The sequence below is a fragment of the Mercenaria mercenaria genome, chromosome 10, assembly GCF_021730395.1.
Source record: "Mercenaria mercenaria strain notata chromosome 10, MADL_Memer_1, whole genome shotgun sequence".
Classification (NCBI taxonomy): Eukaryota; Metazoa; Mollusca; class Bivalvia; order Venerida; family Veneridae; genus Mercenaria; species Mercenaria mercenaria.
Genome location: NC_069370.1, coordinates 54,737,608 through 54,761,899, shown reverse-complemented (window position 1 = coordinate 54,761,899; position 24,292 = coordinate 54,737,608). Strand labels below are relative to the sequence as shown.

General features: G+C 34.2%; 1 protein-coding gene across 1 annotated transcript in view; it reads right to left on the bottom strand.

Moving 5' to 3' along the window:
• LOC123560715 (uncharacterized) overlaps positions 1-24,292 on the bottom strand; it is a 55,091-nt gene that overhangs the window by 11,738 nt on the left and 19,061 nt on the right. Inside the window, exons 10-36 of the mRNA XM_053516923.1 lie at positions 23,731-23,802; positions 23,168-23,303; positions 22,753-22,978; positions 22,164-22,328; positions 21,585-21,727; positions 20,997-21,198; positions 20,022-20,077; positions 19,442-19,588; positions 19,087-19,201; positions 18,551-18,688; positions 18,145-18,264; positions 15,343-15,428; positions 14,931-15,138; positions 14,447-14,587; positions 12,674-13,641; positions 11,637-11,753; positions 10,439-10,648; positions 9,981-10,060; positions 9,335-9,443; positions 6,665-6,818; positions 6,170-6,352; positions 5,871-6,006; positions 5,494-5,694; positions 4,069-5,299; positions 3,575-3,743; positions 2,930-3,157; positions 932-1,125 (exon numbers count right to left, since the gene is read on the bottom strand). Coding sequence (XP_053372898.1) covers positions 932-1,125; positions 2,930-3,157; positions 3,575-3,743; positions 4,069-5,299; positions 5,494-5,694; positions 5,871-6,006; positions 6,170-6,352; positions 6,665-6,818; positions 9,335-9,443; positions 9,981-10,060; positions 10,439-10,648; positions 11,637-11,753; positions 12,674-13,641; positions 14,447-14,587; positions 14,931-15,138; positions 15,343-15,428; positions 18,145-18,264; positions 18,551-18,688; positions 19,087-19,201; positions 19,442-19,588; positions 20,022-20,077; positions 20,997-21,198; positions 21,585-21,727; positions 22,164-22,328; positions 22,753-22,978; positions 23,168-23,303; positions 23,731-23,802 — 5,935 coding nt within the window. The remainder of the gene's footprint in view (positions 1-931; positions 1,126-2,929; positions 3,158-3,574; positions 3,744-4,068; positions 5,300-5,493; positions 5,695-5,870; positions 6,007-6,169; positions 6,353-6,664; positions 6,819-9,334; positions 9,444-9,980; positions 10,061-10,438; positions 10,649-11,636; positions 11,754-12,673; positions 13,642-14,446; positions 14,588-14,930; positions 15,139-15,342; positions 15,429-18,144; positions 18,265-18,550; positions 18,689-19,086; positions 19,202-19,441; positions 19,589-20,021; positions 20,078-20,996; positions 21,199-21,584; positions 21,728-22,163; positions 22,329-22,752; positions 22,979-23,167; positions 23,304-23,730; positions 23,803-24,292) is intronic.

Here is a 24,292-nt window from a genome sequence, read left to right as displayed (position 1 = left end):
AGCAAATTCTATGGTAAGATATTTAACTTGTTATGTATTTCACATTGATATAACTTTCAACTACAATACTATACATGAACACTTTTGCTCAGTTATCAGTAAGAATAACATAACTTTCATATTGGATTTGAAAAAAACCTGAAAAATTAAATGAATATAAAAGGCAACAAATATTCTGGGGAAAATTCGCATTTTCAGTATCAATATAGCATTGAACTTTTTGGATTACAGTTTGATTCAAAATGTTTTAACTAGACTGATGTTGTCTGCATGATAAATACTTGCCATTGATTTTGTGTATATACATGTATTATACAATATATGATCAACTAGTTAATAAACATTTTTTCATAATTCAAATGTATCTTTAGGCACGAATACCAAATGTTAAAACTCAAAATGAATTGGTTCTCTCCACCATAGAAAATATACGCTATGCATATCAGAGCATCATAATGATCATGTGTATGAAGATTAATTAAAACACTGTTAGTTTGCGCTTCATTTTTCATTCCTAAAAATGATTTGAAGGGGAGGAGGTACCCCAAATTAACTTTAAAGGAGGAAGGGGTCCAAAAACTCAATTGTTCTGAACTAACGGTTGAACGAAGCGATCCTTGCCATAGAATATGACAAGATTAATTTATATACCATTTTGGAGGGAAAAGGGAGGGTGTACGGCATATGTCCCTCCCACCTCTTCCCACCAAAACACTTGTCATGCACATTAACACTTCATGACATAAGGATAATATGTACGAATTTTCATTGGAATACTTAAAAACTGTTTGCTCCACTAAGTGGAGACGGTGATATGTGTGCCGTCCCCGTCCACTTCAAACAATACATCACACATCAACAATTTATTGTAATCGTGTGCATGTATCCTTTCATTCCTATTCATTACACTACTTGATCAAAACTATACCACCTCGATCCTGTTTTCTGTAAAACTTGAAGTTCTTCCTCAATTTCCTTTTCAAATTGCTCCTCAGCTCCACTGTCATCAGAATAGTCAGGTAACGGCTCCTTTAGTATATTATCTATTATTTCTCTAGCTTCCGCTGCATCGATATCTTTTGTTTCTTTCACAGAACTAGATTGTCGCCTTGTTTTCCTATCAGCCTAAATGTAGATGCAATCATGTGTGCTGTTATTTATTGGCATAACTGCAGAAACACAAAGGAAAGAGCTAGTGCAGCAATAAATAGAATCATTATATACTAATCTTTGACAACGCCTTATTTTACGGTGCAACAAGCACATTTGATGAATTGGTATCCCCCGCCGAATGGGTTTGTGGTGAGGAATGGCAAAGCAACATATCCGGCAAAACGTTAATTAGGATGTTACTAGGAAGCAAATAATTTCATTACATTTGAATTTTTAAGTACAGAAACAGATGTTCTTAAGAGAGCACAATCTAGTAAGAAATCTGGAACGTACGTGGGTGGTGACGGGACAGGGGTGGGGTGGGGCGGCTTGGGTGTTACACTTTCAAAAGGTTTGAAAAATTAAAAAAAGGAATGAAAACATTTTTTGGGGGGGAGAGGGTGGGGTGTGGGGGGGGGGATGAGGGACGTGTGACCGGGTTAGGGTACAAAACTTCGCAGTTAAACGAAATTCTACCAATTGGTTAGTTATGTACAACTGTGTTGACTTTTTGACAATTAATGGGCAATAACTCTGAAGTTACTAAAGAGATTCTTACGAAACCGTGTGTGCTCTACTACATTATAGTGATCTAAATTCAGTTTAATTTTTATTGTTCTAGGTCAAATATGTCACGAGTTATGAGGCAGAAATTGCCATGTTTATAATACCAAATACTATTGGCACTGAAATCTACTATGGACCATAACTCTAGTGTTACCTAAGCAATCTAACTGAAACTTGACAGGACGTATTTCCCGATAGTGGTAAATATGTATAAAAAGTTTTATTTGAATATTCCAAACCGCTTTCTAGATATGGCTCTGGAAGTACGGACGGAAAGACGGACAGAAGGACGGACGGACGGACAACGCGAAAACTATATCCCTCCGTCTTCGGCGGTGGGATAGAAACAATGTAAAGCTGATGCTAAATAAAATTGCCTGGTTAATTGCATTATTATGTCAAAGTTGTGGAAATAGCCGTTTTTTTAAAGATGTAGAAGAATATCCCAATGGTGTTCGATAACACAAAATTAAAACTCCTTCAGCTTTTGAAAAAGCTATTCAGCTTGAATAAACAAACAGAAGTCATATTTTACGTGGGTACTATAAATGTTTTACAGTATTGTATGAAAACAGTGAATTAATATGAAAATGATAAATATAAAGAAACACGAAAATAATTAAGGTTTTGGAGCATATCCTCAAAATACAGAAATATTTGATAAACGAACAACAAATTGACCCAAACTACATAACCATTACATGTTCTGCTGCACTGTACCGTATGATGAATTATTACCATATTACGAACAACTTGTCCCCCTTTAAAATGAATGCCATTTGTTAAGAAATAAAAATAAAAATTTGCAGAAAACTAAGTTCTACTTAGTTATGTTAAATTTCAGCACTGGGTCATTTTATGCATCAAAACAAACATATGTAACAGTTCTTTGAAAATGGTGAGTTTTTAAGGCGTTTAACTGTACGGAAATGTGGTCCCTCTACGTAGCCCTTTTCTTGAATTCAGCTCATATGAATGTACTGACAATTCTTTTGAAGAGTTATATACATGTTTTATATGTTCATGTGAAACAACACTTTCATTCTATGGTTTGGTGTTGTTTATTTTTTTCCCTCAAGATATAATGCTAAGCGTTAAGGAGTTAAAAATATCTCAAGATTAATGGCTGATGAACAGACAAGTAAACATCTGTCTGAAAATGTAAAATATAGATTTATATTTCGAATGTCGATTTTAGAAAAAGAGTTACTTTTGGAAAAGGATTCTTTAGTTTTGTCACGGAGACTAAATGCTGGAAGGTTCCCCAGCGATGAATAATCATGCCAATAAATTGCAGCAGCAAAATTGCAAGGTAGAAGAATATAAACAACAATCCCAAAACGTCAACTTCTATAATGTTATCAGCTGATTCAGAGACGTCAGAATCTTCTTGATTTTCCTCCAGGTAGTCAGGACTGTCAGGACTATTTTCAGATCCCTGAAATGTTCTTGTTTCTATTAGTGACCAGTATGTGTCTACTTAAAACTGACAAGTATCGATAACAATTGCATAAATGGAAAATATCCTAGATTCAATATGAACAAAACATATCATAAGGGTTTCTTTACCCTGTTATTTTATATAGTTGAATATGAGTCATTTTACCGTCACGTTGCGGCTGAAAACATCATAAGCATCTGCATTTAGTTAATATCACGAAGAAAATCAGTCTGGCTTATATTACATTTGGTTTTATCAAAATGCCGACTTGTGTTTTAAATAACATTCGTGTGAATATTATATTAATATTGAACTGTTTAATGAACACGTGACGTAGAAATGTATCGTTGCAACTTAGATCATAAAACGCCACCATTAATAACACAATAGTGCTTCGCAAAATGATATACTTACAGAGAATTTCAAAGGTATTGTTGTTGGACTTTCGAACTGAAACATAAAGTTGATGGCGATCCAAAGCAAGTTTATCATCGCCATGCCAAGAGCAATGTTATTGCGTAACTCTATCAGACCTTTTTCAACCTTTTTTTGTTCATCCGTAGAAGCAAGAGGTTCAAGGTACCTGAAATAATGTGTACAATGCATGATTTTCTAGAAACATTAAATTCTGTATTCATTTCAGTTCAAAGTAACTTAGAAAGTTTCACATACTTAATGGTTTAAAACTGGCTTAAAGGTTTAAAACAAGCTTCTTATACTAAAATTATTTGACCGTAATACATGTCTCCGTTATGTATTTTGTAACAATTAACTCAATTTCACAGTCATGACTAAAAACGTATCATTTTGTACACAGATGATACATATTAAAGGACGTTTACATAGCTATTTATGTAGATTATAGTAACAAACGTGTTCGCTTATAAAACGTTAATTCAATGTCTTACTTCTCCACAAAACTCTCCCAGAACTTCAATTCTTCAGATTCAAGAGTAATAACCTTTCCATTTTTGAGTTTTTTTGCCCATGTAGGATTAACGAGATCTTCTCTCTTTTTTTTATCGCTGTCATTAATTGTTTCAATATTTCTCTCACTTTCTGATATATGTGCGTGTTTTGTAGAATGATGATCAGTATGTTGATGCTTCAATATGCCCTTTGGTTTAACCACTGTCGTTTCATCTGCAGACAGTTGTACATTTTTTGCTTTCTCATCCGACATTAGCTGTCCCGTTGATTGTATCGGCTTATATTTTTGTTCAACAAGGGCCTTCAAATGTTCATTCACTTCCTTTAAAAGTTTATTAGTTTCATTCAAACTTAGATCTTCTTTCTTTGTGTTCTGACTCTCTGTAAGTTTGCTGATCATGTCTTTAAATTCCTTTGTTGGAAATGTTGGAAAAAACTTGCCGAAAAACCCTCTTTCTTTCTTTTTCTTTTTCTTTTCTTCAGCCTGCCTTTTCTCTTCCTCTTCTTCAGCTTTTGTCTTCTCCTTTGGAACTTCTCGAGTGCCCCAGGAAACGACATGCAGATTACAAATTGAGTATATGTTCAACAACAAAAATCCAGTAGGAATAAGAAGGAAGTATAGTGCACCAAAAATAATGCATGACCATTCCTTTGGATGCAACAAGGCTGAGAACGTAAACGCTACAACTAGAAATCCAAGAAATATGACGCTGGGATGAAATGGACTCTCTTGAGCTGCGGTTACTATAGTTCCAACTAACACTATCATCATCACAAAAGAGTATAGACCGGTGAGTACTTCTGCAATTTGAATCTGAGTCTTTGACTTCACGTAAAAACATATGATAAAATAGAAAACTGCAGGCGCAAGTGCAATCACATAACCCCAGATTACAGTGACCTTGAATACAACCATGTTTGCTCCAGCGATCATCATCAAAACTGTCGCAGGACCGACAATTGTAGACATCAGCAGCGCACCCTGGTACAGGATGTACAGCATACTGATGTTGGAATTAACGTACACGGTGTTCTTGTAGTCAGCAAGCAGGTCAATGATATTAAAGACTGTGGATGGCATCCATCTTCGGCGCTGATTGAAGAATTCTGCGAAGCCTTCTGGAGCGTAAGTAAAAGCGTCAGAACCAGCTGCATAGTCGACCCTATAACCTTGCTGGAGAAGGAGAGTGCACAACCAACGATCTTCACCTAGAAACAAATGTGTTAGTACGTGCTTAATTGCATTGTAAGTTTCTGTAAGAAAAAACTAATTTCAAAAATGTGGATAATGTGTTTTAAGACTAAACAGGCAACACGAATGTCGTAAATGGAATATGTATTATGTTTACAGACTATCTCTAACTACATCATTTAATATGGAATCTGTAAGGCATCATATATACCTAAATCATACATTAGGTGATGGGCGGGCTCTGTAGGTAGTATTGTATACTTTTTCATTACGTTATCGTCCATAAGTGCAGAACCTCTGAACATTGAGAAACACCCTGGACTACAAAGAACGCATCCAAGGACATGCTCTGTAGCTTTCTGTAACCAGTGAGCGATAGCATACTCAAACTTCTGGAACCAAACGACCGGACCTTAAAAAATAAAATAACAATGCATTTTAAAATACACCGCTCGATTTTCATGAAATTCTTCTATAATAGATACTTTATTTCAAAATGTTCAATAGTTTATTTTGTATTCATTTTTGATAGGTTGTGGTAATTTGTAAAATATCAAACTCTTGAGGTTAAGTTGTGATGCTACATACCCGTCCCTATTGGATGAATTCTGCCACAGGCGGCCCCAACTTTTTCACTTTTCCTCATTCTGTCGAGTAGAAGGCGCACAGCCCCAGGAGAAAAGTCAACATCTCCATCTAGAGCCAACAAGAACGTATTACTTGCCTAAAAATGAAATAAGAGCCATAGAGCGAATTTTACATACACATTCGAAGGTGGAGAGGTTCAATAGAAAGTTGTTTTGTTTTCCCTTTTCAGTGCTAATACATGTCATATCAAGCTCACAACGAAAATTACTAAAATTTAAAAACGTAAACTGAAGACATACTTTCTTCAGAACTTGGTCGTCGAAAACGTGGAAAATATGACTCCTGCCAATTCTTCCTCCAGAAGATGTTCCTTGTTCCCACTGAATAAGTTCATTTATGTTTCCTCCTTTTAGAGCTGCTGTGACCGTTTCTTCACACAGCCGTACAATTCGGAAGCCCAACAAATAATACATGTACATTACCTGGGTAAAATACATGTGAAACTAAAAAGAATGTATCACGTAAAGCACTGCAAATGCGTTGATTGGTTTAATGTTATTATTTCGATTGAGATATTGGCAAATAAATCTAAAATGATATTTTCAATTTTATGTGTGTTCTACTCTGTATCAATATAAACCGACTTCTAAAATCATTGGAACAAATTCAAAGACCAGACAACCCTTTTAACTTCAAATATCAAAAAACAATTTTCAAATAAATTATTGTACATTTCTCATGTATTACAACACGTTATCTGCGCTCCCTACTTTACATAAAATATAAAATTTTACCTGTGACCAACGTTTCTTGTGTCTTATTTTGTTTTTGTCTTTGAGGTGTATGAAAAGAAAATTGTCGCCTGGCATTGTAAAGATAAGCTGGCCTCCATATGGAGTTGGGACCTTGATTGGCGCCTTGATTGTAGTTGTTTTCTCATAAACGCAACTAGAATAAACAACATTTATTACTGAAATAGGAGCAAGTACCTATGGCAAACTAAGAAGTTACTTTTTGAGAGCAGCATAATCAAGTATAATCAATAAACATAGATGTACAAAAAACAACAACACAATTACACAACAATATACTAAAACACTATACACATTTTTTCTTTACATACGCATAAATGTGATGTATTCCCCATCGAAGGTTTCGTATTCAAAGGTCATAATGGTAATGAATGATACTTATTTTACCTGTTTGAATACTACTAAACTGTCTAGGGGGGTATTCTATATTTTATTTTGAAAGTGTCGTAGTGTTCTCGTGCTTTTCATTTTCTTAATCATAGTGTCATGGAATTCCTATCATCAGATTCAAAATTACTGTTTTAAATTAAATGCCTTTGATTACTCCGTTATAATCTTTATTGGCTAAAACGTTCATGAAATACATTGAGTATTTTCGTTTTTACTCACCTCTACCACGGATATTTCCTTATCTAAGCCCTTCTAAATCAAATAATTCACTAAACGCAAAGGGTAAACATTAATACTAAACTTATCTATAACCTGGAGTTTGAAAAATATTATCACATCAAATATAATGCGATTATAATTGTAAAACTGTGATTTTCCTTGGGTTGCTCCCCAAATAGTTTGTTGACTGTGAAAGATTTTATTTTTCCTACAAAAACCAGAGATGTTAGAAAATACAGATGTGATATCAGTTTTACATCTCATATTTTGAAAATTTTATAAGAAACACGCGAACAACATTAAGTACAGAAAGTGTTAATATTCAGGACAGAGTTATGGTTATTTTGCTTTTCATTCTGTTTATTTTTATATTTTTCTGTGTAAAGTTGCATTAAATTCCTATCTGTTGAGTCAAAAAAAATTATTGCCTTAAAATAACCAAGAAAATAAGTAAAAGAAGAGAGATAACTTCATCATTATACATGTCAGATTAATGATTACTTTGCATTTCATTTATATCAATCCTTGAACCTTGTTGACATCTTAAGAGAGCCACTTGACTGACTGGTACATGGTGTCTTGTTAGAAGACCTATACACAATGTTATATTCCAGTTATCTAAGTTCAATGTTTTGAGGCATACCAAAAGAATATTTTATCGGTGCTATACACCGGGCACGTTAAAGAACCAGAGCTAGGCTATGTAAGCCGGACAGGCCTGTATCAAAAAGGATTTTTCTCTATCTGTCCTGGAGGCTTTATCTCACTCTGTCCCTCTGGTCAAATCGCTCTGTGTCTGTACAAGTAGAGGATGAATTTCGCGCTCTGTGTGACTGCGTTTGCTATATGTAAAGCGCCTTTTAACGTGTTTATCATGAAAAGGGCGCTATATAAATCTGGTATAATAATAATAATAATAATAATAATGATAAAAATAATATGAGCCAAAAAGCCTATTGCATGTTTCAAAATGTATGTGTACTTGTTGCAAGCTGAAAGACTAACGAATGGGATATATTCAAAGTTCAAAGTAAAAACAACACAGATATTTCAAAACAGATGTCAAACTTATAGACCAAGTATGTGAACTTATATCATATCCAAAAATCTACTGGAAATTTCAAAATGATGCGTGTATGGTTTCGAAGATATTCAAGGGCAATAATTCGGGACGGGTCAAGAAAATGTGTTTAAAATGTAGCTCCGAACGAAGTTTAGTAGGAGCATTAAATAGTACAGCTACACTTTAATATGGTTATCATCTATATGAAGTTCAATGGAATTTATTTCAAATTGTAGAAGGTATTCCTTCAACACAGGTTTTCGAACTTATGAGGGCAGGGGTACCCAAGTAACCTCCGACTCCTTCCATCCAAGTTCACTGTGCTCCCAACCTTTAAAACTGTAGTAGTTCGAAACATTTTTGCAAACATTTAGGAACTTGGTTTCCTAGTGCCCCCACCTCACAACATTCGTCCAAAGAAGGAAGAAAGAATAAGTTACCCTCAACTACACTACATGGTGATCTGTATGAAATTCCATTGGAATCTGGAATCCCTTAAACACTTTCTTTCGACAAACTGTTTTGCACAAAAGGGGTCATGGAAAAAAGTCATGCAAAGCTACACTTCATATTGATCTTCTGTATGAATCTTTATCGATTTTTTTAACTGCGGAAATAGTTTGTTTAACAAACTTTTCGTACACTCGTAGCATCTGCGCTACAGTTCCCACATTTTCATCATCTAAAAAAAATTTATTATGCACTTTTACACTTCATAATGATCACTAGAATGAAGTTCCTTTAGAATCCTTTAGAAATTGAAGAAATTGTCCGCTCCACAAACGTTTTGCAACGGACCGGCTGACCAAACAACCGGCCATAAAATGACTCCTTTACACCCCTTAAGCATTGTTTTCGGTGTATAATAAACGTCACAACATATTGTAGTAAAATCAGATTAAAGTAAGTGTTTGTCAATGAAACAAATAAAACACTGTGGCTGTTGTAGCATCTAATAAACAAGAAAGCTTTATACTTACCTAGCTGCTTCGTCTATAAGGTTAACAAGCGTCATTACATAATCATTTGGTACCACCTTCTTCTCCTTCTCCTTGTTTTGTGTCATTGCATCATCGAACAAAATGTGTGCTAAAATGTTTACATTTAAAAACTGCTTCATCACAATATAGGCTACATTGTTGAACGCAACGTAAACAAAACTCTGAAACAATATATTATTTCTTAGGAGTATATGTATTAAAAGCAGTATCAATAGTATATTTGAGAAACATCTGAAGCATAGTGTTCTCAATATTGTACAAGTGCAGGAAAGTGTAACACTATTATACAACGAGATGTTTAATTACTCTACATTATTCGTTACAAAATTAAGGTACAAAGGTGTTTCGTTTGAATAGGCATGAACAAACGCAAACGGTCTCGGAAAAATAAACTTTATGACAAGAACTGCCCAAAGATTAATTGATTGCAAGAAGAAGGAACTACATAATTGAACATATTACGTGTTTATTAAATACGTTGTGTTTTCACATAACAGTACAATTGTGTCTTACTGTCGGAATTTATTAACAGACTTAGCTTTAATAGAAACGCTATCACATTTTATTACATTTCATATCCAGTCCCAAAAGGATGTTATATGTTTTGTCCAGTACTTGATTTTACCTTCGAAATCATAGAAATCTTTGTCAACTTCTTGGGACACCTCTTCTGCATGTCTTCTTATACATTGATCTCGGTCCATTCTGTAGTGTAACAGACAATATTGAGGTAGACAGGTAGACAGTTGGCAAATAAACCAATATCTAACCAAAAACGCTCTTCTGGTACATATTCTTAAAATTATATAAAATAGTTTCAGTTAACATTTGTACCATTTAGCTCTTCAAAGCAGATAGTATTCAATCAAAGCAAACTATTACTCCACTTTAAGAACAGTCTTTAAATAAGTGCTCCGCAAAGTGGGACAATGTACGCTCCATCACGTAAAACGTCTATGTTTTTCAGAAACGGGCTTATGAAAACATTTGATATATAAATTGTGGTTGAATTATACCATTGCACAGGTACGTGGATAACGCTTTGACGAACCTGTTATTATTTTTGTTGAAATAGAAACTGACCTAAAAAGTGACTTCATGAGTTGCAACATTTCGTATTTAGACTCGTGCCACATAGTTGCACATGCATATATCATTGGCGCATCCCTGAACTTTGGATTCTTATAATTAGATGCGTTAATATCTTCATTTTCCGTTTTACCGTCAGTTTGGCTGGGAGTATCCTCTTTCTCCTCACCCTCTATGTTTATCTTGGAGTTATACTGAGACAACCTGTAAGGAATGAAGCTAAGATATCCAATAAATATATTACCTCAAAATATTTTCGATTTTGGGTCAATATAATGCTCCTGAGTAAATGCCACATTGAATACCGTTTTAAAGCAAACTTTAAGTTTGATCTAAATATAGGAAATGTAGCTATTAAAAGATTTTTCTGGAAATGTCATTGACTACGTAATTTCAACAGACCAGAGAAAATCATGATATTTCCCCGCTTTTTGAAGAATTATTCTATAATACAAAGTGTTTTGCCTTGATCTTTTATAGATATGAATGAGCTCTGAAATGGTCATTTTCTTTCAAAGATGTGAGAGAGCAGGAAAGCTAACAATAAGTAGGCATAGGAAATAGAGATCAACCTTTACTAATCCTACCAGGTGTTCTGTATAACAAAAGTGCTTCTATTGTGACATTTTGATACAAGCAAAACTGTATTATCTGCACTATTAATTACATACTGCTACTTCATTTTATTATTGGATTGTTAAAAGTTAATTTTTTACCATATGTAAGTTGACAGAATCATAGGAACCATGTTTTGAGGGGTAAATCAAACACAAATGACTAAATCCTAAATGTTTTTGTTGAGCAAAAAACTATGATATTGTGTCTAAAACAGTTTTCATTTTCCAGATAATTGTGTAATTGCAAGGGAAGTAAACTTATAGATGTCTCTGCTTATAAGTACTAGCCCATGGCAAGAGTTGTAATTCGTTGTGGATCACAACTTTAATTTAAAAATCAAAACTTTTGTTATTGATATTAACAAAACTACCATAAACTTCACATTTGTGAAATCATTTTTTGTTCTTTCAAGGACTTGAAAATCAATTTCTAGAATTTATTTAATATATTACTATCATTGAAAATTTTAGGGCCAATCTCTAAAATAAGTTTGTTTGATGTTATAATTTATTTCTGATTTTTTGTTCTTTTAATCGGATGATGTGTGTGTACATATGATTTTATCTTACCGTACCTGTAGTAAGCCTTATCATCCTTTATTTGTAGATATACTTTTCTTGTATGACGACGTCTGTTTAGAATCATGGTTTGCTCGAAAAGAATGCCACAATAGAACGGATTCATAAACAACCTGGTAAATTGAATATACAATAAACGTATTGCGGCAACTACCTTAGCTTTCTCAAGAACATGGTACACACCCTAGCTAACTTCAGTACATTTGCTTACATTCTAGTTCTCAGTTACCTTATTTTTACTAAAGTAAATAAAGTACGTACTAGGTTGACATGTATTTTGATATGTCGTTAGTAAAATAATATTCAGACAATAGGACGCAAAAAATATTCTTGGAATAAAACTGAGTCACGGGGACACAGTATTATAAAAGGTAATAAATATTAAAAAAAGTCTTATATTTTCCACAAAGCATTATAATATGCTACAACACAATAATATTACACAGATAAAATCTGCAACGGGAAAACTTTGCTAACAGACATTTTAAAGCGATAAAAAAAAGAATGTGTAATACTTCATGAGATAAGAACCAGGATGTATCCTATTCATCTTTAGTCACAAGAAGTAGTGTTCCTTGATTGCAGAACATTTAGTTACAGCTTATAAAATAAAGCTGGTAAACACAATGCAATTAGTTTTTGTTTGTTCTGGATTTAACCCCGTTTTTCAACAGGATTTCAACAATCACGTTGTGTCAGCATTACATGTACATCCTTCTACTATCTTGATTGAGATAGAAATGTTGGAAATATATGAAAATTTGACCCTTTATTCTGAAAAAATATCACAGGGCAGTTAACCAATACTATTTACTAGTGTCATGGACAGACTCCGTCAAACTGTGTCTGCTATTATTTTGCTTGGTTCTTTTTTATGCTTCCAAAGGATCGTTCTATATATTTTATTAGAGACGTCTTCTATTTCTATCAAATGCGTTTTTGTAAAATTATCTCTTCAGTACTCTTCATCATCTTACGCATTAAATATAAAACATACTTTGCAAGTACATAAAATAGCATTATGCAGACTTACCTTTCTGCCTTTGCAAGTTTTTCTGTATTTGGGTAGAATATATGCCTACATAGCCAATACAAGGACATCCACGCAACTATACCGCATATGTAGTGCTCTACTGCATCCCGCACTGGTACATGTTTGCATGTTATTTTTTCATCTGTAAATGGCACAAGTAAACGTATAACAAAACAGTCCACTGATGCTAATAGTATAGCCATCGGAGTAGAAAGTATTAGAGGAATATTGAATGAAAACATTTGCAGTTGTAGTTTACATGCAATGTAACCTACGTAATGACCAACAAAAGCTGACAATGTCAATGCAATGATGGCAGCACTGTTTGCTATTGGCAATTCTCCAATTTTGTCAAACGCGTCAGAGAAGGTAACCATGTCGATACGCTTAGTGTTGTTATTTCTTTCTGGATCAGTAACAGTGACGTTCTCTGGGTGATATGTTTTGATAATCCAAGAGAAGAAAATGGTCAGACCAATCTTGAAAAAGGTGGTGGAGCACGAAATTATTGGTCTTGCCTCTTGAAGGTCGAATTTTGTCTTTAATATAAGCTTTCTCCAACATCCTCTTTGAATTTTTCGACCGCAGAATCTGTCATCCACAAAGTTCTCCCAATAAGTACACGAAACAAAAATCATTGACACAACAAAAAGTACAATATTGTATACTTCATTGTCCAATTTACTGTCTTCTATAAAATGATTTGTTAGCAGAACAACAGGGATGTATCCAAACTGCAGCAGTGCTGTTAGAATATTCAAGGTAAAGACAACACGTTTCAGGCCGCATGATTGTCTTTCACGTCTGTTATGTATTTTAACATCTGATGCACAAACCGGAAACAAAACTGCCGGAAGAACAGCAACGCCACTGAGCAGAAATATTCCACGAACAATGTCAAGTTCCGGAAGCACAATAAAAGCAAGTATGCACAGTCCAATCGAATGCATCACTTCGACAATCAAACACTGAAATATAAGATAAGTTTCCACATGTATTTAAAATGAATTATTATTAATTTTTCAATTACACATGTATAATGAAGTCTATTTAATCTTAGATTACATAAGGATAAACTTTCGCTGAACATTGTGGCAAGTAAATGTCATAAAGATCTACAATTGATTTAGATCAATGACATTTAACTTTTCCAGCATTTTTCAAAACCGTGTTTCAATACCTCTCATCATTGTTTTTGTTGGGTTTAACGTCGCACCGGCACATTTATAGGTCATATGGCGACATTTTAGCTTTAATTGTGGAGAAAGACCCAAGGCGCCCCTCCGTACATTATTTTATCACGGGCGGGCACCTGGGTAGAACAACCGACCTTCCGTTAGCCAGCTGAATGGCTTCCTCACATGAAGAATTCAACGCCCCAAGTAAGGCTCGAACTCACATCGGTGAGGGGCAAGTGATTCGAAGTAAGCGACCGTAACCACTCGGCAAAGGAGGCCCCACTCATGAAAAGTGTCAATCAAACCAAGTCTGCTACTATTTTGCTTGGTTGTGTTTTTTTTTGTTTCCGAAGGATCCTTTAACATAATTTATTACTCAAAAGCTGTAAGAATGTAAAAACGTATTAAGAGTTTGAACACAATAAAAACAACAGTCGTTTAAAACACTTTTTTGCCTTTTCGTCCTAGTAAAACTTTATATATAATTTATCTGCATAAAAAACAGCCTAAAGAAAACAAGTTTTACAAGCGGCATGCAACAAACCAGATAATGTTTATGCTACATCGGCTAAAACAGTTCATAAAAACCTCTCACCAAGAAGAATGTCGAGGCGCTTGGTAAAGGCAAGTTTCCAAACGTCCACTTGAAGACACTACTTAAGAAATTCAAGCAGTACGGGATTAAAATAGCTATTGTAAGGAGAATGTGTCTGGCCGCGGCTACCGTACTATCCTCCTGTTGTAACAGACATATTTCAAGATAACTTATTAAACACAAAACTGCTGACTGAATAATTTTGGTTACAGTTTGTTTGCAATGATGTTTGTAAAAATGGTGCAAAGGCTTTGAAGACATTACATATTCGAAACAGAAAACTATTTTATGTTTGCGTAGTATCCAGTTTATGGTAAAATAATAAGCTTCATGCAGAGAGCGACACATAAACGCTCACAAAAATATAGTTCTTACAGACACTTGGGCCTATCACAAACTTTAAAATTTGCTCTCAGTAGTATTTAACTTTTTATAAGACTGAAGGTAAAGCTGAATTAACAAGGGATATTAAGACTGCACTTACCATTACTTTCGACTCTGATCTGTTTTCAGTACGATCAAATTGCGGTGACACAAGAACCATTAGACTAAGTTTTTGAGCCGCAGCACACCACAGAAGAATACAAAACAGCAGGATGTAGGTAACAACCTTGATAACTTGGAGTCCTCTGTCTTCGTCAACGTCCCGAATTTTTCTTTCTCTAGCAATAATCTGACACACATCCCAGAAACTATAAAGCAGACTAACGTATATAAACTTACGACTATTAAAGATATAAATGTTGTATGGATTTTTTAATGACGTTTCTTCTTTCAATATTTAGTAGCTGCATTTTCATGTTCGTTCTATGTTAATTTACGACAAACATCAAAATTAGTAAAAGTAATATTGGTGAAAAAAAACTAGATGTTTCTTTTCAGTTTAAAATACGTACGCTGTTTCAGTCTTTTTTCTTTTCTTTTCTTTTGTTTCTTCTACCTCATGCATCGGAGGTCGTGGCTGTGGCACAGTATCTTCCGGCTATTTCAAGATATAACAATCATAACATGCACCATTATGCTTGAATTTTACATGTTTTATGCCTACTAATTTGACCTTTAAGTATGAAACTGGCAACCGACAGGTTGTCAGAACGAGTTCAGTCCCTTGTCGATGCAAATAAGCCTGACCATTTGTCCTCTATTTTGACTCCCGAACAATTCTGACTGACAGGTGTGAAGTTTTTACCGGTACTAGTAAATATCTGAAAGATTCAGACGCAATAAGTCTTGATTCGATTCCCTAGTTCTTTGCGATAAAAACTGCCTTGATTCTTTAACGTGTTCTATGTAAAGCATCAATACAACAAAAGCCCTCTTCGTGGTAGAATCAGTACTAGTCTATTGATTAAGTGAAAGACGCGTAATAACATCTCAGAAATTTACAGTGCCTGGACTGAAATTTGAATTCCGGATTGACGGTCCAGAATGTTATCAATAGTCAATCTCCGTTTCATTGCGAAAAGTTGCCATGCACTTGCGACGAACAAGCCCATACTTGTACTGCATGTACTTGCACTGGTTACGTCAGGTAACTTAAACACTGTCGACAAAAGCGCGTTAACCAACTGTTTATATATGTCAAAATGTTTACATTACTAGTATATTATGAAAATAATCTTGGTCTTTTATGGTATGAAGTACGATAAAGAAGAAATGACTTGAGTAAAGAACAGAAATATTATCTCGTAACTTTAACAGAAACAAGTACAAGTGTTGTTTCTGTAGTTTCAATTTAGAAATGAAATATTTTATTCGGTGTTCATGCGAAATGAACGACATAAAAGGATCGCACTAGCGATTCATGTTAAATTTGCCATCCTATTCTGTCGTTCATTTCGCATAATTATATATAAACACCGAAAAACAATAAGCGGGGCAATATACGCCCGAAGGGTTACATCAGAGGATGGGAGCAAAATTTAAAGAACTTGACTGTTGAAGCCCAAAGGACAGGAACAACAAAGAGAAGAAATTCCAAAAAAAAAAATTCTAAGTCCACAAAAAAATCCTTACCAGGTACAGGTATTTCAAAATACACCTAAAAATTGGAGGTACCATCCATGTTGTACTACAGAAAAGTGGTCTCGGTTTTTCCCTAAGGCCAATAATAAAAAAAGTTCAAAATAAGCTATTTATAGTAACATAAAAGGGAAGTAATTCAAATTTCTTTTATTGTAAGTGAACAAAAAAGGGATCTGCCAATTAAAAACAAAAACACTGCAATGCAGAGCAATATACACAAAGCAAAGTCGTATATGACCTTTGACCCCTAAGTGTGACCTTGAAGCGAATCACCCGAAACATGCGCCCTGCACGTCGTCTTGGTGTGGTGAACATTTGTACCAAGTTTCTTTGAAATTCTTCAAGAAGTTCAAGAGTTACAGAGCGGACACGAAACAAACTGATATGACCTTTGACCCCTAAGTGTGACTTGACCTTGAAGCGAGTCATCCGAAACATGCCCTCTGCACGTCGTCTTGGTGTGGTGAACATTTGTGCCAAGTGTCTCTGCAATCCTTCAAGCAGGTCAAGATTTACAGAACTGACACGAAACAAACTTATATGACCTTTGACCCCTAAATGTGACCTTGACCTTGAAGCGAGTCATCCAAAACATGCGCTCTACACGTCGTCTCGGTTTGATGAACATTTGTGTCAAGTTTCTTTGAAATCCTTCAAGGGGTTCAAGAGTTACAGACTGGACAGGAAATTGCTAACGGATGGACGGACAGACGGACGGACGGACAGACACCGGGGGTATAACATAATACGTCCCTTTGGGCGTATAAAATATTATATTATTAATTGCACACATTTAGTTGCATTTAACATTAAAATCAGCTTCCTGGCTATTCTGTTCACCAGACGGAACAACTGCGACGTCATCTAAGGAACGTTCCCTCTGACTACGCGGACTTCGTCAAACTAACGACCCGTTATTACTAAGCAGCGTTGATGTTACTTTTGCGTCCTTCCATTTGCTGTTCATACGAAATAAACGTCATAATTTTCAATGTAATAGAATAGGGGGAATGTAAATATTTCATTGTACATGTCAGCATAATACAAAACACGTTTCAGTAAAGGGCTCGTTGTAACTCGTTTAAAAGTAGAATGTAGAAAAACAATTGAAATTGACAAAACACTGTTACCCATCAGTTACTTAAATTATAATCGGCATTTATATAAACGTGAACTAAAACATAAAACATGCGGTGTATCTTTGCGATAAGAAACACTGAGAAAATGACCGGCGCACGATGAAATTGTTCAATATGCAAAGTACCCATTTGCCGAACTGCGCGTTTTGGATGACAAATGCTCCATTACAATGGTATTTGTATTTTCTGACTGCATATCATGGTTTTCGATATATTCATTCGAGTAGGGTGTAACATATACAAGGCATTCTCTTTCTGGTATAGTACTAGTGTGTGAGTTTATAATTAAGCAAATTTTAAGGTATTGTTATGGTTTCATAGTTGACAATTACCATTAATCATTTTCCCTTATGTAAACATAGGTAATGGAAAATAACAGTTTGGACTGTTTTACCGATGTATTATAATTAGTTTCACACAAACACACATGTTTATCGTATTGATTCATGATATTCCTCTCAAATTAATGTAATCTTAATTTATGAAGATGTAAAATTGAATTTAAGTTCAATAGTAATACTGAAGTCAACATACAGGATTAATTGATGATGGAAAATCATAACCTCCGGATGATGACGAGGACGACGATAATCCAGACGAAGATAGGTCACTACCTCCAACTGTTCCTGGTACAGGCCTAGGGGATGTGCTTTCCTGAAAATTGTGCTGTATTTCTTGTTACTTGTTATAAAAGAATTATGTAAATTTCATGATTAGACATAATCAATGTATTCATCAAAAATAAAATTATAATTGTTCCGGCTTGTATTATGGTGTACTTCAAAATACTGCAACATACGTAACAAATGAAATTCTTTTCATAATATGTTGAAATAGATTATCGGTGCTCCACTGTTGTAGTGTAAAAACCACGCATGACATACATGTACCAGTGTCGATTTAAGACCGCTTGTCTAGGAATTTCCTTCCGAATTCTTACCTTCTGTTCTTTATATCTCACCTTTATCTTGATTTCAGCTAATTTACGCATACATCTCGTGACTGTCAGAGCAGCAGTCTTCTGACGACAGCGCAATATACGCTCAAACCAATCGTTCAACTCGCTAGTCATAAATACCTGTACAAGTATTACATACATGATCAAACGCTGCAAATGCCCAGAGTCACCGTTTTCATATAATTTTCAACGGATTGAGAGGACATTGTTTTCATTGATAACAATCATTTAAATATAAAATCTCTGAGTAAGCCTTCAATATTTTTATATAGAATATATACGTTTCTTATTAAAAATAACTGCCAAAATCAGTATCTTCTGACTGACGAAAAATGTTACGAATAACACGAATAACGTCAATATTTACCGATCTTTATCTACACGGTTTCAAATGTCTTACTAGATTTTAGGTATGAACATTTTTGTTTAACGTGATTCTGCTTATGAGCAATCGGTCACTTAAGCAGTAGCGTGTAATGGTATGTTCTTTCCAACAACTATATATTTAGTACACAAACCCTTGTTTTTCCACATCTGAAGTCTCTATGATAGGCTGATGGGACTAGAAGAAGAAGGCTTTGCTTTACGTCTGGCTGTCGTTCTAACGGAGGTAATGGAAATAAACCACGGTACCTGTAATAACACATGCTAGAAACAATGTTGCTTTGATTTTTACATCAGAATACACTTCTCGAATCTGTATATAAACTGTATCGCGAATTTAGAATTATGAAGTTCTTTTCAGGATTAAAGCAAAATAATGCTTGTTGATATTTTTGACAAAGCTCAAGTGTTTGTATAATCATTTTCTCTTTCGAATATGGAATCACTGACAGTGATAACAAAGTGAACTATTACATAATTGATACAAACCTGTTAAAGAAATCGCTATATAGCTTCCTAACTGCAAAACCCATCTTTCTTATCTTTGCTATTTCAGCTAAACCGTTGTATCGAAGCTGATCCATTACAACTCTTTCGTCAAAATTGTCTGCTCTATGGTTCAAGTTGGCTTTTATTCACCTGAGATAGATGGATTACTTATAAAGGCAACATAAAACATTTAATTATTTAACAGTGAAATTATATTGAATGTGGTGGATTTATGTATGTAAGAAAAAAAAATTCTAAATACTGACTCGTTAAGTGACAAATTAATGTTTTAAAGCAATAGTTTTAAATGTACAGTGACCGATATTAATAGTCGCTTGTTGTGTTCATCACAATATATACAATACGCTATACTTTTGTTTGCTGAATGCATATTTACCAAGCAGTCAAAGCTCCTTAAAGAATTAATTAAATGTACCACACCAAGGATCACCAAACAAATGAGAATGCATTCAATAAAAGCCGGCTCTGAAACTTTAGTTAATTAACTTTTTCATTGGATATCTAGGATTACAACTGCAAAGATAAACAGTGTTTAATAGAGGCTTTCACTTATATCTACCTTACGAAAAATGGATCTCCGTCACCTAGTTTTTCTAATAGCTCCATCACTGACTTCTGAAAAAATATGCGTATGACATATTGAAGGTGGTACTCAAAATTTGGTTTGAAAAAGTGTCTGAAATACTAGTAGACAATTTGTACATAGCTTCAACTCATGAACTATTTTTGAGAAATAAAAAAGAAAACATTATGATGGGAACCTGAAGTTTGCGAAAACAAGGTGCAAATAAACAACTTTTAACACTTTTGTAAAATGAAGGTGGAAAATATTTAGCCTCTGGCCGACCATGTTTGAAAAGGATACAAGGTTTTAGTCAATAATAAACATTTATTGACTCTTGAGCCATTGGATATGATGTGATATTCACCGGAAGAGGTCAATATTGCCCTCTTCCGGTGAATATCACATCATATTCTATGGCTCAAGGGTCAATAACTGTTTTATTATATGAGTTTAGGTTTATGAACTTGTTGCAACATATTTAATGTTTGAAAGTAACACTAAATAACTTCCATTCTATTTTTAGAAAGTCATGTTTAATGGGGAAAACCAACTAACCATTAAACATGAAATATATTTTGAAAGATGATGAGCGGTTTCGTCCAATGAAATTAAGGTTATTTTTAGAACACATAATAATTCCTATTATTGTATGTTCTGAAAATAGCCTAAATTTCATTGGCCGAAACCGCTCATCATCTTTATATATTTCATGTTTAATGGTAATTGGGTTTTCCCCTTAAACGCGACTTTCTAAAAATAGAATGGAAGTGTTTATTGTTACTTTCAAACATTAAATATGTTGCAACAAATATTTGTTACTTATTCATAATCCTGAACCCATATAACAAAACAGTTATTGACTCTTGAGTCATTAGATATGATGTGATATTTTCCGGAAGAGGGCAATATAATTGTATACTAGTAATGTTTAAGGAACATATAATACTAATTGCTTATGCTTATTCCTACCTGGAAAAAGGATACAAGCGTTGCATGTTCCTTTCCTGGTGTGATTTGTGTCGTCTCGGATGGTCTCTGAACGTTTCCAAACTTTTTCTTTAGACTTTTACGGAGTTCTTCAGCTAGAGCAGCTCTTTGTGGCTTTGGCTTTAGCTGTTCAGGCTTACCCGGAACTCCTCGGCGTGAAGCTCGAAACTTAAAAGTGGGCCCCCTTTAAATTACATACAGTTTTGATTCAACATTTTATCTAACAATTCTAATTATTAGTTCAAGTAGTTTACGTAAGTATTCTATTGCTGTTGCGGATGCAGTTTTATTTTGATATTTTTTTCAAGATTTTAATTATCATATTTACAGTAATAATCATTGCTTTTAAAAAAGGAAAGAGTTGCTGAGTTTTACATGACATACTCTCTATGCATGGGAAAATGAATTTATACACTCACGTGTATTTTGTATTATTTTCCGGTAAAGGATAAGTAAGTGATACCAAATGTTTGGAATTGAATTGACTTTAGCAGATGTCAGCCAGTTAACTGCAAACTTTTCCCCTTTTTCACTTGACATGATTTTAAATGTGTATTCATTATCATTTACATTGAGATAGTTCCTGTTGGTCCCTTCTTTATGGTGAAAAGGTCAGCTATAAATTCATCTGTGCTCTCTCGCATCACTTGAACCAGTTCCTCGTTCAATCTGTCACGATTTTTCTCCAGAAATCCTTCTGCATTGTACGAAACCTTGAATAATAATAAGACACATTACAAGTGGTTATATACTAATTGTATATACTATTGAGTTTATTAGGAGAAGAGAAGAGAATAATTTAGAAATGTTCAGATACGAAAATGCATTTTTTCTTCTTAAAAGATGAAATCAATCATTTTAAATGAAATTCAATAACGTATTAAATTTTTAACTAAAAATCATTGGACCAAAAGAAAAGTATGAGCATTGAGAAAAGAGCATCCATAGAGGATATGGTTGAACTAATAAGACATTAAAGTAATTAGCAAATCTGATCCATATAAAACTATGTAAACTTAAAAGGAAATTGAAAGGAAGAAACATGAAAATGTAACGCATGGTGTTCACGTGTACAACCCTTTTCTTATCAGGTATGAAATTTGTTACCGAATCAGACTCAAAACCATGAAAGGGACTTGAACAACATACCAAAGCAGCAAAGTGCTGGATGCAGAAAATCGGTCTGTCTCCAGGTGGTTGTTTGAACAGTTCATGCTTGCCAAACTTTGTTTTCAACTGTTGGACGAATCCTACATCAGATGCATGCTGGGTATTGGAGTTCTCATCCAGTATTGCCAACACACCAGATTTTGGCTGTAATCGATATAACGTAAATGGATACATATATCGCCATTTCAACTTCTTTTTCCATTCTATCTAATTAACACCACCTTAGTCAACGGACTAACAGAACCTTACAGTGGCTAAGGTGCGACTGGCAATACCTGGCACAACGGTAAATGTTTAGGCGGAAAGAAGGCTCTACCGAGTTTCCGGAAACAGTTACCCAAGTGCCAGATGCTTCCGTCCGCAACTTAGCCTCTGATAGATTCCTTTTCTTGCATACCATAGACAAGATTAACAAAAACAAATGTTTCTTTTTTATTTTAGTAGTGTATGTATTTACGCATTCATTAAAAAATTACACTACATGGCAATGCGCAGGTAAACATTTGTATCGTTGTGACACACACATACATAAAACAATTAAAACAATTTTGTACATCCAATTTCTTACCGTTTCAAACATATCTAATAATTCGTCATTGTTTTTGAAATTTATTCCATCCAACTGAATACCCTCTTCTTTGTATATTTCTAACTCCATCGTAAAGATCTTCTTATTCATGAAGCTCTGTAACTTCTCGTTGACCAGATTTATACACAGTTGTTCAAAGCTATTGTTTTGTAGTTTCTCGAACCCGGCAATATCCAATATCCCTATGTTCGCAGCTATACTTGATCTAAAGAACATACGACGACATTGTTAAATGTCTTGAAAACAACTTGGAAATATTTTTATTAAAGTATCATATTTCTTTTTCTTTATTTCGTATTTTCCGACATTCAATATTCGGCAAACTGATATATATGCAAGATTTATGTTACATAAATTTTAGGTGCTTACGATGCCAGTATTAGGTTAAACATACCCGAGTCTGTTTGGATGAAGATCCTGATTTATCATTCTGACTAACCAGCCAAACATTCTTTCATACAACATTTTAGCCAGTGCATCACGACCATCATTTGCTTGTTTCACTGTTTTATGTGTTGCTACATAATCGCCTGAAAGGTAGAATAAATTTTTAATAAACTTTGATAATGTGGCAGTTGAGTCCATTAAGTCCAGGGGTGTTCAAAGATTCAAAGATAATCCGTCATAGATCTGTTGTAAAGCAAATATTGGATTTACCTGTATTAGAAAATAAACAGTGTCGATTGTATTGAGGTCAGCTGCCACATTATTAAAGTTTATTTGTACGTGTATTTTTTAATTAAGTCAACACGTTATGTAACTAAAATAAACAATGACAATAAATTTAAAACAAAACAAAACACATTAAGTATACATATGTTTAAGGATGTTACAGTAGAAAAGCAAAACACGAGACCAGCGTATTGAAACTGAACACATATTTTTCACTGTTTGACTTTTAAATTTAAATACTTATAATCTACATAGAAATGAGCTTTAAAATTGATTGTAGTTTACCTTGGATTTTACGCTTGCTAGTTATGAGAGCCTCGCCGAACGTGATTTCATCAAGGTTAAGCAGTATAACCACTGAAAATGGAATTTGTTAATTGTTTAATTTTCTAAGACTGCGGGTAAAACAATTCAAAATACGTCAAATACGGGTGTGAAAACTTTTACTTTCATTAAAACAACGAGCATTAACAACTTCTTAGCAACATTGTAAAATTGACTTAAACAAGTGGATGAAGTGTTTTCCATTCAATACAAAGTCCCCTACTGGAAGACACCTAATTTTCTCTGCTGCAGTATAACATAATGAAGTGACATCTGTCAATGGTATGTAGAAATATTGTACTATGTATACAATATGATATAACAAAACACTTTGATTAAACTTTGCATAAATAAAAACCTACAGTTGCTAATACTATATAATATCAGTCCACACAGAACTCTTTACCACGTAGAGATAGGTCAAGATAAATCTAAAATTTGATGTAACATGCATGTTGTACCACCGAAAAGTAAAATTTAATTTATAGTAACAAAAACGGGAGTTAATCCTGAAAAAATGTTT